Consider the following 14,435-nt stretch of genomic DNA (forward strand, 5'->3'; position numbering starts at 1 on the left):
TTCTAGCTTAAACTAATAGGGAGCAGACTGTGTTCCCAGGATGACCAGCTAGTCTGCTAGCATGCTAATATTGCTGTGCCAAATTATCAATGAAAAAAATAAATACATAAATCAGTCTTTACAGAAATATAATCTAAATTGCTTGCAGTTTCAGTTCTTTTAACGTTTTTAAGCCTTATTTAGACTATAAATATGGGTAACTGTAGGCAATAATTCAAAGATGTCTGTCCAATTAAAATGGACTAAAAAAAATGTAACAAAAACAGGTGAGACAGTTCTTCTGAGTCCTGTGCTATTTTGCTTGTTGAATCACGGAGAACGGACATCAGATCTCTAAGCACGGCTCTGAACAATTGAAGCTGAACACACCCACAAAGTCAAATAATCTCTAATTCACACCAATATAAAACATTCTGGAAACTCAAAACCCCTGAGATTAAAAATCGATGCCGTCCGGTCCGACAACTCAAACGACACAGTTCCTTCACCAACTTCCTCTTTGCATGTTGTGAACTTACATCGTCCCGTTGATTAAATTACAATTTAACTCAAAGTTATTTAACTCAGAGCGTCATACTCAGATTGTTGCCACTTGCACAGAGAAACATAAAAAAATGACATCACTTGTTAGAGCTTTTGGGTGTTCTCAATGACAAGAAAAGTTCACTATTCATGTAAATATACTTTAAAAGGATTGTTAGCGCTGGCAATAAGTGTGACACTGATTATTTGCAATAATTTCCTTATTCGGGATTTTCCCCTCATTTAGTAAATGGATGCAAGTTAAAGGTTTGCTTTTATGTTATTGATAATCAGTGTGACATTCTGCTACTGCAACAGATAAATTCATGTCAATGCTTTTAAGATACAGTTACCACAAGTGCCAGTGAGTGTAAAAAGGTGCGGCATGCTCAAGATAATCTTGCTGAAACTCAGCTCAGAAAGACAAAAACTGAAAAAAATATTTGCATTTAAGGGAGTCGCAGCTTTCTGGCTACCTTCACACTTAAATCAGGTTTGACCTATGACCTTTGGAACAGTTTTCAACAAGGCTGGATTTCTAGAAGAAGTGCTAATCCTGTTGTGAAGGAGAATATGAAACAGCTTTCACAACCTCAAGATTTCCTGGAAGCCATTTTACCTGCCTGGCAAATATTTCCATGAAAAGCTTAAACCAGAGTTCCCACACGCTCCGCTGAGCAGGGGAATCCGGTTGAGTCAGCCACCGCCTTCAAAACCGAAGAAGCTCCCATGGCTTCTGGGAATTATACTGGAATTATTCTGATCACATTTAAAACCTTCAATAAAATGTGGGAGATATAAATATTATTTTATGCCTTCTGTCAGAAATGTTCCACATTTATCCTCCCTAGTATTTTTATCCCAGCGGGAGAAAAGTGTCTTAAAATAGAAAATCGGCACAGTAGAACATGGAAACAGGGAAAGCTGTTGGCGGCAAAATATTTTTGTGCTGCTCTGAAGGTACACAGGGAAAGATTGATCAAATACTAAGACAGGTCTGCGACAGACAAATGGAGGGGTCGTCTACGCTCCTTCTGTAAACACAGGAAGTGGAGCCGTTACCTGAAAGTGGAAGATGCCAGCATAACCCTGCTGAAAGGTCTGTCCATGAGGAACCACCCGGTGGAGGAGGTTATCGTTCAGCGTCAGTGAGGCGATGGCCGCCAGCAGCCAGCAGTCTCCTGCAAACCGACAACAGTAAAAAATCATCAATTCACCTTCCTCCAGTGATGGATGAAGCCGATACACTTACAACTGGCTCAGTTCAACTTCACGTCTTCTAAAAGTATATTTGTGGATTGTTCTCACGTTTTGTTACAACCACAAAATTTTTCTCTTTTTTGTGCTAGACTGACAAAGCAGTGCATAACCAGGAAGTAGAAGGAAAACTGCAGTCTTAAAATAAATGTTTTACAATCAAAATTCAGAAAAGAGTTTTGTCCGTTTGCATTCAGCCGCCTCTGATCTGGCCTGTCACGATTACAGATTTTGATGGCCGATAAATTGTCCCAGAAGTCATTGCGATAAACGATAATATTGTTGTCGTTTTGAAACCACCTTCCAGTCATATAATGGTGAGGGCACGATAACACAAGAGCACATTCTCAAAGATCAATAAGCTTTAAATTCTAATTAACATTAAAGACATTTTAAATATACAAAATAATAGACAAAACAGCAAATAAGATGAACCATGAAGATTCTAGAAACTAAATTGTCCTTCAAAAAAAAAAGCATCTAATTGAGACCAAAGCATCAAACTGAAGACCAATTTTGGTAGAAAGAAAGAGGAAAAAGAAAAACGATAAAACATGCACATGGGAATTATCGAGATTATTTTAATTTATTATGCGATTCATTGATTTAATGTTTATTGTGACAGGCCTACCTTTGTATCATAAAACTGTAGATGCACCTTTAGCTGCACCTCTTCCTGCAAGTCTTTGGGCTAAATATGATTTGATCTTAACCTGTTTGTTGCATGTGGGGCTGAACCTTTCTGGCTGTGGTATCGGTGGACAACCTGTGACCATTTTTTACAGCACCCAACAGTTTTTTTTTCCCCAGGTAATTTATAAATTAGAGGATTTCTGAAAGCAGCTTGTTGAACTGGACGATTTAGAAGTAGCTGATTAAAAGAGGGGCAACAAAAACACACAAACTCGGCTGTGTATGCATTTTGTATAATTATGCTAAAAGTACATCGATTCTAATCTGAAACTTAGGGTGTGTGAATAATTTAGTGAGTCACTGCAGAATTACTAAAAAAGAAAAAAACTTTCTATAAACAGTTGCGGTTCTGTGCTTCGAATTAGCACTGAAACTCAGAAGCAATAGCAAGAATCACAATGTGGCTTCAGCTACAGAAGCCACTTCTGCTCAATCGTCATGCAACAGTTTCTTTATAATTCAAGAGAAGGAAAACCCTGACTGACACTTTTCATATCGAAACACATGGCAGCTCAAGCTTTTATTCAGCCTCCGACATGTTGCAGAACAGCTCTTCTTTTTAAACATCAGCTATTATCTGGATTTCAAACACCTTTACATCTGCATCACATGCCTCGACTAGCGTCTCCATTTGCTTTGCTGTAGCTGGAGTTAAATCTACAACTTGATTGCATTTTTTTTTTTTTTTAAACTAAGAGCTGTTCATGTAGAAATAACAAGCTGTGCTGGTAATATTTTCCTTTTATTCAACAAAGAACCACTGACAGAAGCACAACAATACCCCGGCATTGGAAAAGAAAACAGCTCTTAAAGTTTCTGTGCTTAATTATTAATGTGTTCCAAGCAGATACATTTTTGTGGTCATAATTTTGTTTCTATTTCTGTTTCTGCTGAAAGGGGCTTTAACGAAACGGCTTCATGAGGAAATGGTCGGCGTCGCTTCTCACACCGGCCTGACCTTTTTAAGACATTGGGAGGGGAACAATAACACTGAAGAAAAACTGAAATAAACATGATGATTAGATAAAGTTGAGTTGAGCGTGTCAGTTCAAAGTTAGAATGGGGAAGATCCGTTTTCTGTGACATGCTGTCTGAAGGGCAGGTGATTCAGATCACATCAGCCCAGTCAGGACGTGGTCAGAAACATCACCTGGTGGTGTTCACAGCTATTTGATAAGCCACCGTTACAGTAAATAAAGCTAAATATAAAACGTAAGTGTCCCTCACTTTATAAAGTTTTAAATTACAAAATACAAACTATTGTGGATTTTTGTATATCGAACAAGCCAAAATTAGAACTTGAAGGAAGGACAAACACTAGAAACAGGAAGTAAGGTACAAGATAATAAAGAGGAAGGAAGGAGAGGCAAACACTAGAGGAGTTTAAAAAAAGAGCAGGGAATGACAGCAGGAAATAAAAAAGAGGAAGGGTAAAGACAAAAGGTAAGGAGGAAGGAAACTAGAAAGAGAAAGGAGAAAGTGACACAACAGTTGAAAAAGTATAAGAATATACAGGGGAAGGAAGGAAGGATAAATAAATACAAAATATTTTTGAGAAAGTATAGCTTTCAGTAATTTCTGGTTCCGAATAAAGTGGAATCCCTGCTGAGAACGGAAGTTTTTCCATCTATGTCCTCGCTAAAAGAAGAGAAAAGGAACTCCATAGCTGACACGTTATAGGTAAACATTGACCGACCAGGAGCTTGAAATTCTGTAAAGCAAAATTTCATGTGGGGCTGGTAAGTTTCTACGCTGAGGGATCAGATGACGCAGATTTAAAAGAAGAAAAGAACAAAAACACAACTAGTACTGGTGCAGTTAATTTAAACTCTCACACTGCAGATGTAGGGGGAAAACACGTAGCAGCAGATAAAAAGATAAAACAAGAAAACACAATTTCTTCCCAGCGATCCAGAGAGGAACAACCACACCCCCATGCCTTCAGTCACTGATGGGATTGCTGCTGCTATTAACTCTGGTTACTGTTTGTTGTCTTTCCCATAGTAGGAACTTGTGGGTCAGTGCTGACTTGTCTTCACCCTGGACTTCTGCAGCCAACTGTGTGCTTTTTATTTTTCTTTCCAATAGAAAGTACACTTGAACCAGTTGTTCAGGAGACATGAGTCTTTTTGAGGAATATTTATCTGACACAGTGAGAAATAATGTAAATTTCTACTATTCTTCTCTAGGTATGTGGAAGTATGTGGGTGAAACAGTGGCTGTCCCACCAGGACTCACCCAGGGATCCCTGACAGATGTCTGTGCGAGTCGCTCCGTCCACAATGAACTCCGGCCGCTTGCACAACTCCTGTTGGGAAAACACAAAGCAGAAATGATTTTAGTAACTCATTTTTAAAGTAAAGCAACTTGTCTTATTCTCATGACCCTGCCAATAGCAAATCAAAGCCAAAACAGGTGGTTTCTTCATTATTACAATGTAAAAAAATAATAATAATAACACTTTTTTTTTTTTTTTTGCTGCGACAGACTGGCGACCTGTCCAGGGTGACCCGCCTTCTCGCCCGGAACGTGAGCTGGAGATAGGAACCAGCACCTCCTGACCCCACTGGGGACAAGGATGTTAGAAAATGGATGGATGGAAATTTTTATTGCCTTTTTGAACATGTAAATTCATGCAGCCTACTACATGAAAAGTAGCCTCAATTGGTACTAATGCACATCAGCCATTTCTGTGTGGTGAATAGTAACATAAAGAAAGGCAAAACAATAAATGTAATAAAAAATTACATTTTTAGAAATATTCCAGTAGCTGCTTTAAGTCCTTTTGAGCTTTCAACTTTAGTCTGTTGTGAAACATGCGGGATTTGGAAAATGTTTGTTTTTACCGGTGCCGTTACCGTTAACACCTCAACACGTGCGATTAATCTAACAATGTTTAAGTTAATATTACATAATGCAGATTTATCATATGAACTATTTTGACTCAAAAGCCTCTTAAGTTCAAAGCAGCGCGTTACACGGTCTTGTGCTGCGGTCAGCCGTGAAGAGTCTCAAATGAGAGTGAAACGATGGGCAAGGAGAGTCGGAGGCAAGTTTCGCTTTAAAAACCACCGAGATGGAAGTTTGGTAAAACCAAAGCGGTATGTAGCCTACTTATTGCAACGGTGAATTATCCACTGAAGCAGTTTATAGTTAACATTTTAAATTTACACTTGAAACAGATCGACTTCTTTTAAACCTTACCGAATATAAAAACTTAGAAAGTTGAGATGTTTGATTTGAGACGATTTTTTTTAAACTTGCCGTTTTTTCCACAGTCCAAGCTTACAAAGTCAAGTATAGTGATTAATCATGATTAACTGCAATGCTACAGTGTGACTAATCTGATTAAATCTTTTAAATTGATTGACAACACTAGTTTTTAACCCACCCAAGGATTCAAGAAAACGCACCACCATCACACATTAAAATCGTTTTTGGGGCGATGTGTGACGACCCTGACCCAGTTAACACGGAGTAAATATTACAGACCACATAACATATTAAGAAACACTGAAGTTTCTACATAGTTGAGATCATGATACGCCTTAGAGACGACAGCCTCGGATAGATCCATGACATATTTATGGACATAAACTCTTGGTCAGCCTACTGAAACGAAAGCTGCAGGAGGCGATAAAAGGCTGCAGTCACGAAGACGATCACGACCCTGGGGGAATCGGATCACAGTTCTTGGCTCAGTAAAACTGAAAGATTGTCACGATTCGTGGGGAGAGAAAATGGTGACGAGCGCGCCGTCTTCAGGGCTTCTGTGATCACACTGAGCTCTCTTGAAATACTCGAATACAGTGAGAGCTCTGGCGTATTTATGAGGAGTTAATCAGAGACGGGAGGCAGGAACGGAGCAAAGGAGGAAAAAAGGAGGAGAAAATTGCTGCAGACTCACTAAACTGGAGGAAAGAACCCCCAATCACTCGGCTCTGAAAGTGTAGTTGCCTGGCAACAGATGAAAGTCATGACTATGGGCAAAGTTTGCTTCAGGGGGTAATCAAATAATCCTGGGGAAGACTTCGCAAAACTCCTACAAAGTCATTATCTGCTCTCACACAAAAAAATTTTCCACATCTCTGTTTTTGTTGAGGTTGGGATTGGACATTAAGCTTTTCAAAAACAGTTTTATTTTTCATACTGGGCAATACAGCGAGCACGGATTAAAGCAGTTATTTCCTTACATTGCTCAATAATTGCTGGATAAAAAAGTTTTTAGTTTAAGCAAAGAGTTTATGTCTTAAACCACGGCACATCCACTGAAACTAAGAGGTGCCAGAAAAATGCAAACAGCCATTTGTTACTGAAGAAGATGTGATCAGGCAGTCGACATCATAAGCATTTAAGGTGATGACCTTATGTAAAAAGCCTTCCTATTTATTCACATACATTTCTCAATGTCTTTAATTGGGCTATTATGTGATAACTGGACACAATGGCAACCTAAAACGTCTGCCATGCAACTATTGACTTCAGAAGTTACCAAGTTAGTGTGTAGAATCCCCCTTTTTGCAACTTAATCTCAGTATTAATCCAGCTGAAGATCTCATAAGTCTACAGAACAGCATTAAGTAATGGGGACGGAAATAAATTTATAGACTCTTTGGAAGAAAACTGGTTAAAGGCTGCAAATGTCTACAGACTGAGGCAAGTCAACCGTCAACATTCAACCAGAACGTAATCGTTTATTAAAGCAGTATCATGCGTTAGAGAACGGGCCAGATCTAAATCCAAATGAGTATTTGAAGCAATATTTGAACATTTATATTCATAAAGGCCTTACATTTATGTCTGAAATTGGAAGAACTGGCAGAAATCAGACGTACTTCAAAAATGACTTGCAGCTCTAACAGCAGTGACGGGTGGTTCTTCAAAGTATTGACTCAAGGGGCTAAATACCAGTGGATTTGTCAGATATACATTTGATTCATTTTCATTGAATTTAATATATTTTTAAGGTTTGTGGTTGTACCATGACAAAAAGCTGAAGGAGTGAAACTTCTTTTGGACACTGTTGAGCTCAGAGTTGACTTTTGACCACCTCAGAAAAGTAATATATCACTCAAACTTGTGTCTCCATTTCCAACATTCTTCAAATTCAGCACGAATAACACTAACCATCCCATCCCTTAATGCATCTACAACAACACAGTACAGATCCACCCAGAGGTTCCCCCCTTTCTTACCGAGGGCCTCATCCAGCGGACGCCGCTGGTCTTGGAGGATCTGGGGCCGAGCTCGTTGTATCCCAGAGACGATGTGGCGCAGGGGAACAGATTGTCCTCAAACAGCGTCCCGCTCTGGAGGCACTGCGCTTTGAGAAACTCGTAGTCCTGACCCAGAAACTTCACCGCGTTGTTGTTCTGTCCGAGGCCGCCGTCGCGATCCCACTGATTCCTGAGCTTGGCGGCCATGCCTGTGGCAAAAATGGGGGCCTCCACCATCTTGACGGCTGACTATAACTCTTTTTTATGACGGTTGTTTAAAAATGAAAATAGGGCGATAATAAGCAACCAATTATTCAGGAGGCAGCTGTAATCTATTGCACCAACAGCCTTTTATAAAAAGCACTCAGGCAGCACTTGTGTAAATGTGATGAGGCGCTGTGATCGCTTTGAGCCCAAATCATAAATTAAAAGGAAGCACAAGTTGCCATTAGGAAGCTATTAAGTATTGATGAGTGGAGGATTGTGCAACCACAAACGGAGGATCTCTGACTGACAAAGCTTTTGATGGGAGAGGCGTCCTCACATCAGACCCCAGTGAACGGGAGCAGCAACAGGATGTGTGTTGACCGGGTGTCAGGTTGGCCCTTTAGCACCAGCTGCTAAAACCTGGAATAAGAAAAATAAATAAATAAAACACACAAGAATCTCAGAAAGAATGCAGAGAAACAAGTACATGTACATCTCCTAAGGCAGCAGCTAAAACAGCTTCTCTGAAACATGCAGGGGATTTTTCTTTTTCAAGTCAGATCAGTTTGCTTTCCAGCTAACCACTGCTTGCCTTCCAGAAGAGATAAGACACAAAAAACAAATCTGTGCTACTCCTGTGGAGCAGCGCTGAACGTGGACAAAACATCAGAAACAACTTGCATCGAGAATTAGATCAGCCGCTCTGTGGGGAGTGTCTGAAGTGTGCAAGAGGCTTAGAGATGTGCTTGTTGTGAGAACTGTGCATGGCACCAGAACAAGCAAAAGCTCTCTCAGAATCTTTAAACAAGCAGAACCATGAAGTGTCAAAAGCGCTCCAGAACATTTTGACAGAACTGGAGCTGCCGAAAACACAGCGACAAAAGAAGCGGCCATTTATTTTTAACTCCACGCTTGTTTGTTTTTGTAACTCTCCAGCACCACTTCCTGTTTCAACATTTACCTTGCAGGCACAGCAGCAGCTTAGCTTAAAGCAGATACCATTGGCTAATGCAAAGCTTCTTCAACTTTGTAACAGTTTCCGCTGTGAGCCACACCCATTTCAGTGACCCGCTTCAGTGACAGGTTCCCGTGAGTCCAAACAGAAAGGAGAACGCTCCTCCTCTACAACTGTTGGTAGAAATAAACAACAGCTAGCATCAGTGCTACACCTATACTCATGGGAAGACAGCAATTCTAGAGTTTTATAAATCGGGACAGGATTGTTTACTGGGGGTGGGTGAAATAGACTAAAACTTTATCACCAGATTTTATAATACTTTAGTAATAATGATAAAAACTATAACTTCTTTTAAATCTTTTTAGGTAATTGCTATCATAGCCCCACAAACTCAAATGTTGCCCATAAAAAGCATGCCCATTTTATTTGGCTTCTTCAGCACACTAGTCACAGAAAGAAGAAGTGTGTTTTGCATTACTAAGATGCAGGGATTTACATTTATTTATTTATTATATTATCAAATTTACTGACGCTCTCATGGAACAAACAGTAAAATATATATATATATATTTATATAATTTTAAACATTACAGGAAATTGTTGTGACAGTAAGTCAAAAATAATGCAGTTTTCACTATATGCTAAATGACCATCCGTATTGTTTACTGGTCTAGAAGATATTCAGTGTCAGAAAACAAGAAAACAGCAATAAGCAGGAGGTCAACAGCACCTAGCTATCAATCTTGGAAGTTTTATAAATCTGTTTCTAAACCATTTAAAGTTAATTATTCTTCAGTGAGACGTTGCTAACAAATTTGTGACAACAAACTATACGATGGTTAAAGAAATCACGCAAGAAAAGCAAGAATTATACCTCCGACTTTACATATCTTCTGTAGCGTGTTAAAGCTCAAGTGTAGCTTGTTTGGAAGGGTAACCATGAGAATGAATATACTTTATGGAAAGTATTCATGAGGATTTTTTTCAAAGTTGCGTCTGACTTAGCAATAAGACTCTGCCCTTTGGTGAAATGAGGTCAAAGTAGATGCGTTTGGTCATAATACACAGCACTGTGTTTGTCAAAGGACAAAACACCTCATGCTTGACGTCTGTCAAGCCTGATAATTTTGGCTTGTTTTGTAGCCAAATGACTGAAGCATTCAAGTGGTAAATATCAAGTGGGCTAACATAGTTGAGTCATCCTGCAGAATTAGTGCTCACAAACATAACAGCAACTATGCAGCAGTGTGACTGATAAATACAAGGAAGTTTTATATCCATCCATCCATCCATCCATTTTCTGTTCACCCTTTGTCCCTAATGGGGTCGGGAGGGTTGCTGGTGCCCATCTCCAGCTACGTTCCAGGCGGGAGGCGGGGTACACCCTGGACAGGTCGCCAGTCTGTCGCAGGGCAACACAAAGACATACAGGACAAACAACCATTCACACACACACACACCCCTAGGGAGAATTTAGATAGACCAATTAACCTAACAGTCATGTTTTTGGACTGTGGGAGGAAGCCGGAGTACCCGGAGAGAACCCACGCATGCACAGGGAGAACATGCAAACTCCATGCAGAAAGACCCTGGCCGGGAATCGAACCCAGGACCTTCTTGCTGCAAGGCAACAGTGCTACCAACTGCGCCACTGTGCAGAAGTTTTATAATTAAGGGGAAAACATCTGCCTTGACTGAAAGGCAGTAATGGGGAGCGGAGCATCAAAAGAGTGTCTGCAAACTTTACTAGAGTGAAAAAAACGCCGTCATAAAAAACAGCCCCAAAATTCTTCCATGATGACTTCAAGAGACGTGAAGTTTGTTCTTCTTAAAGGTAAACCTACAAGCTCTCGACTCCCAGTGTATTGCAGACACTTCATGCTGGATTTAAAATATCTGAAGAATTTAGTAAACACCAGAATACTGCAGAAATATCTGGTGTTTATTTTAGTAAACACCAGAATACGACCTATTGGTGTTATTTGAAAGTAAGCAATGGCATTTCTAAACGCAACAACAAGGAAAAGAAAAATCTGGCATCGGTTTTTACTTTTAGTAAACATCGGCTCTGGGAATTTTTTCATCCCGACTGGTGCTACTACAAGCCATCCGGTCGTTTCATTCCTGTCCCTACAGTAAACGGCACTGGCAGGTATGCTGTTCATTTTATGTGTGTCATCCATAAATAATTTAAGAGCGCATAAGGCTATAGGACGGCACTTACAGCGCTCGGGTGATAACACACCAACACTTAGCAGAATAAGCACTCTTTACAGCGGACGCAGCAGACCGTGAGCCCAGGAGGAAGGATCTTTCTTAGGACAACATATTCTCTGCAAATACAACTTAAAGGCAAGATGGAAAAGTTTGCTCTTTATCTTACGGTCGTCAATCTACCAAGCAAATCAGGACGATTCACAAAAACAAACCTCCATTTTAAATACTCCCGGTCTAAAACGTAGAAAAACAAGACGACATAAAGAGTTCCCTATACACTCGAACATTCTAAATATTTTATTGTAACCCGTCTTGAGAAACTAAATTAATCATGCAAATCATAATCATAAATGTCACCCCAGCAGCGCAGAGATGTGAAAACACAACAGAGCTGAAAATTGAGGCTGTTCTTCAGCAGCAGCAGCTAGTAGATTCAGGGTGTTTAATATGCAGAAGATATGTCAGTGCTGCTGTCTGAACAGAGAAGAAGTCGTCTGTGTGATCGTTTTAAAGCCTGACAGTGACAATAATGAAAAAATAAATAAATAAATAAAAAATCAGGAACAAATCGGAATATTATAATATAAAGGACCAGGCTAGGACATGCAGAGGATTTTATATCCGCTGCATGTTATCAACATGACCTCTGCCCAGCATAAGTTAAATATGGATATCATGAATATTTTATTTCCTCTCCCATAAAAGCTACAGTGTCACACCTCACTGCGCATGGTGTGATTTATGGGAAGTGACAACATGATAGTGACATATTAACGCATGAATGCAACTAGAGTCAAACAAAGCTGGGTGGAAACGAGAATCCCCCTGAAGGAAACCAAATTGTTTGTGGTTGTACTGGGAGAGAAACAAAGGACTTTCAGTTAGTGGGCCTAGTTAGTCAAAACAAGGACGTGCTGCACTCCAAACAGCACAAAGGTCCAACCATGATTTTCAACATTTCAGTAGCAATCTTAGTAAAACATAGGGAATATTGAAGAGATTCAGCCAAATTTTGAGTGACCTTTTCTTCCCTAAAGAAAGATTTATCCTCACCTTAAAGGGGCAGCATTACGTATAGTCCAGGCACATTGCACCATGTTATAGCAATCTAGGAACAATTGTTATAAAAATGATATATATAAAACATAACTTAATAGAAATTTAAATTCTCAATTTAACGCCTTGAAATTGGCCTCCGTCTCTTTAGGAAACTCCTGCTCCTTTTTTTCCCCAATATTGAAAAAAAATGTCAGTATCGGGACCCATAAAGGCAAATCTATCCAGTCTAATTCTATGCTTCGTTCTCTGAACAACGACATGCTTTAGTATTTAATTTGCATTATATTTGGCACTCCCAATTGCACTGTTTGAACCATTTGAAAAGGGTTTGTTACAGTTTATCTTTACATGTTGGACCAAAGTAGTCAACCAATTGCTCTCATTCTTTATTATTTATTCAATGACCAAACAAATTAAAAGTTGTGTTGTTTTTTTTTTACATGTTTGACCAAGCTCGTGAAGCTCATCGGTGTATTAAAGTGTGCTGCACTGGCGCAGAGTTAGCAAATAAATTTGCAATTCAGTACATTTATTCCCACGTTTAAAAGCAGAAACATTCCAAGTCAATTCAGTGATGTGTTTTTTTTTGTATCGGATCGGTATCGGTCGATACTAAACCTCAGATATCTGCATCGGTATCGGAAATGTAAAAAAGTGAATCAGTGCATCCTTATAAAATAGTAACATTTTGGAGATTAACATTGTAATATGTCACTTTTATTTTAAAAAATGTCACCGTGTTGTGACAGTACGATAAACTACTCTGCCTTCCCCGGGTGCCATCTGCAGTCTGAAGCCAGTTAAGAGTAATTAGAGGAGGCTGTATTTTCTACATACCGTGATACAGATAGTTTTGTGGAGGAACTATTGTGTGAGGAGCAGCTTAAAGTCCTCCAAGGCCAACCGCAGTCATCAAAATACAGCATGACGCTACTTTTCTGCTGATGCATGTCAAGAGTCCAACAGGCATCCTCCTCCTTCCCACCGCAAAGCCAGGGGCAGCATGCACATAAACACTGTATGAATGTGACGAGGGGTCTGAGCAATGAATGAGCTCTCTGACCGCCCGCGGGGTATTTCTGCATGCAGAGCTCATATTCCAAACACTGCTTACAGTGAACTGATACATCTATGAAATGCTTTGGAGAAAATAGACCTGCAGAGAAACCAGACACTCAGAGTATCCAGAGAGATTGTTATCTTTATCTAATCAGAAGATAAGAGTGTGCGAACTGGTCTTGCAAAGTACAAAAAAAAAAAAAAAAAAAAACTTCCTTCTGCTCGCTTGCAGCTGCTTTAAAGCCGGTTTTGTTATTTGTTTAACTTTTTTTTTTTTTTTTTAAGCAAACATATGGCTCGCATAGATAAGTAAGGGTCCCGGAAGAGGACATGTCCAAAAGTTCTAATCAAACTCTTAAGATAATCCTGTTTGTTTCAGTGTCATCAAAATAAACATCCGTGGCTCATTTGAGGTGCGCAAGAAAACAAGTCATGACATAGAAGGAAACAACCCCGGAAATATGTTCGGACTATTTTTTTATTTATTTATTTTGCTCGTAAAGTTTTTAATAAAAAAAACAATTGGAAGCAAATGTTGCTCTTGCAGCACAAGATAGTTTTGAAGTTTTCAAATTCGTTCCATAAACTTCAACATCTTCCTGTAAAGAAAGTTCGGGCAAAAAGCAGCCCGTTAATCGTCGCACCTCAATAAAATGCAACTGCAGCGCCCAGATTCAGAAAATTCGTGCTAAGCTTACCTTTCAGCCCGTTTCCTTAAAGTACAGTTGTTAGCTTTCAGTTGGCCACTTGACGCTTTCTGTTCCTGTCCATGTTTTGCGTGGCTTACGCCGCTTTCTTAAATATCTGTAGCCCTGCGTTTTTAGCAACGCCCTGCAGCCTCTCCCATGCCCCGGAGCGGCCCCCTCTGCACTGCGCCTGCGCACTGCACGCTCATAAAACAGCTCAGAGGAATTCACTTTCATAAAGCCAGATAGATAAACAGCCTCTTTGTGCTGGTCCACTTCTTCCTTCTGCTTGTTTTATCGAAAGTAAGGCCAGTCGACTGTGTGAAGAGATAAAACACTGCAAAAAATAAATCCATTTTGATATTTGTAAACAACCAAATGTGCGTCTATTTTTTTTCTACTTTTTTTTTTTTGCAATTTTATTATTAGCTGCTTTTCTGTTGTTTTCTGGTATCTACCACCCAAATAGGTAGCCTACAATAAGCCTAAGTAAAAGCAAATGGATAATAATAATAGTAATAATGAAAATGTATCTGGATATGAGATTTTCAGCAACAAATA

The 14,435-nt window shown here is 39.6% G+C and overlaps 1 protein-coding gene across 1 annotated transcript in view; it reads right to left on the minus strand.

The window, feature by feature from the left end:
* capn1 (calpain 1) overlaps positions 1 to 14,022 on the minus strand; it is a 32,830-nt gene extending 18,808 nt beyond the window's left edge. Inside the window, exons 1-4 of the mRNA XM_032584353.1 lie at positions 13,887 to 14,022; positions 7,668 to 8,315; positions 4,711 to 4,780; positions 1,585 to 1,703 (exon numbers count right to left, since the gene is read on the minus strand). Of these exons, the coding sequence (XP_032440244.1) occupies positions 1,585 to 1,703; positions 4,711 to 4,780; positions 7,668 to 7,925 (447 nt within the window). The 5' untranslated portion in view covers positions 7,926 to 8,315; positions 13,887 to 14,022. The remainder of the gene's footprint in view (positions 1 to 1,584; positions 1,704 to 4,710; positions 4,781 to 7,667; positions 8,316 to 13,886) is intronic.
* Positions 14,023 to 14,435: the final 413 nt, after the last annotated feature.

Source organism: Xiphophorus hellerii, chromosome 14, assembly GCF_003331165.1.
Source record: "Xiphophorus hellerii strain 12219 chromosome 14, Xiphophorus_hellerii-4.1, whole genome shotgun sequence".
NCBI classification, from domain to species: domain Eukaryota; kingdom Metazoa; phylum Chordata; class Actinopteri; order Cyprinodontiformes; family Poeciliidae; genus Xiphophorus; species Xiphophorus hellerii.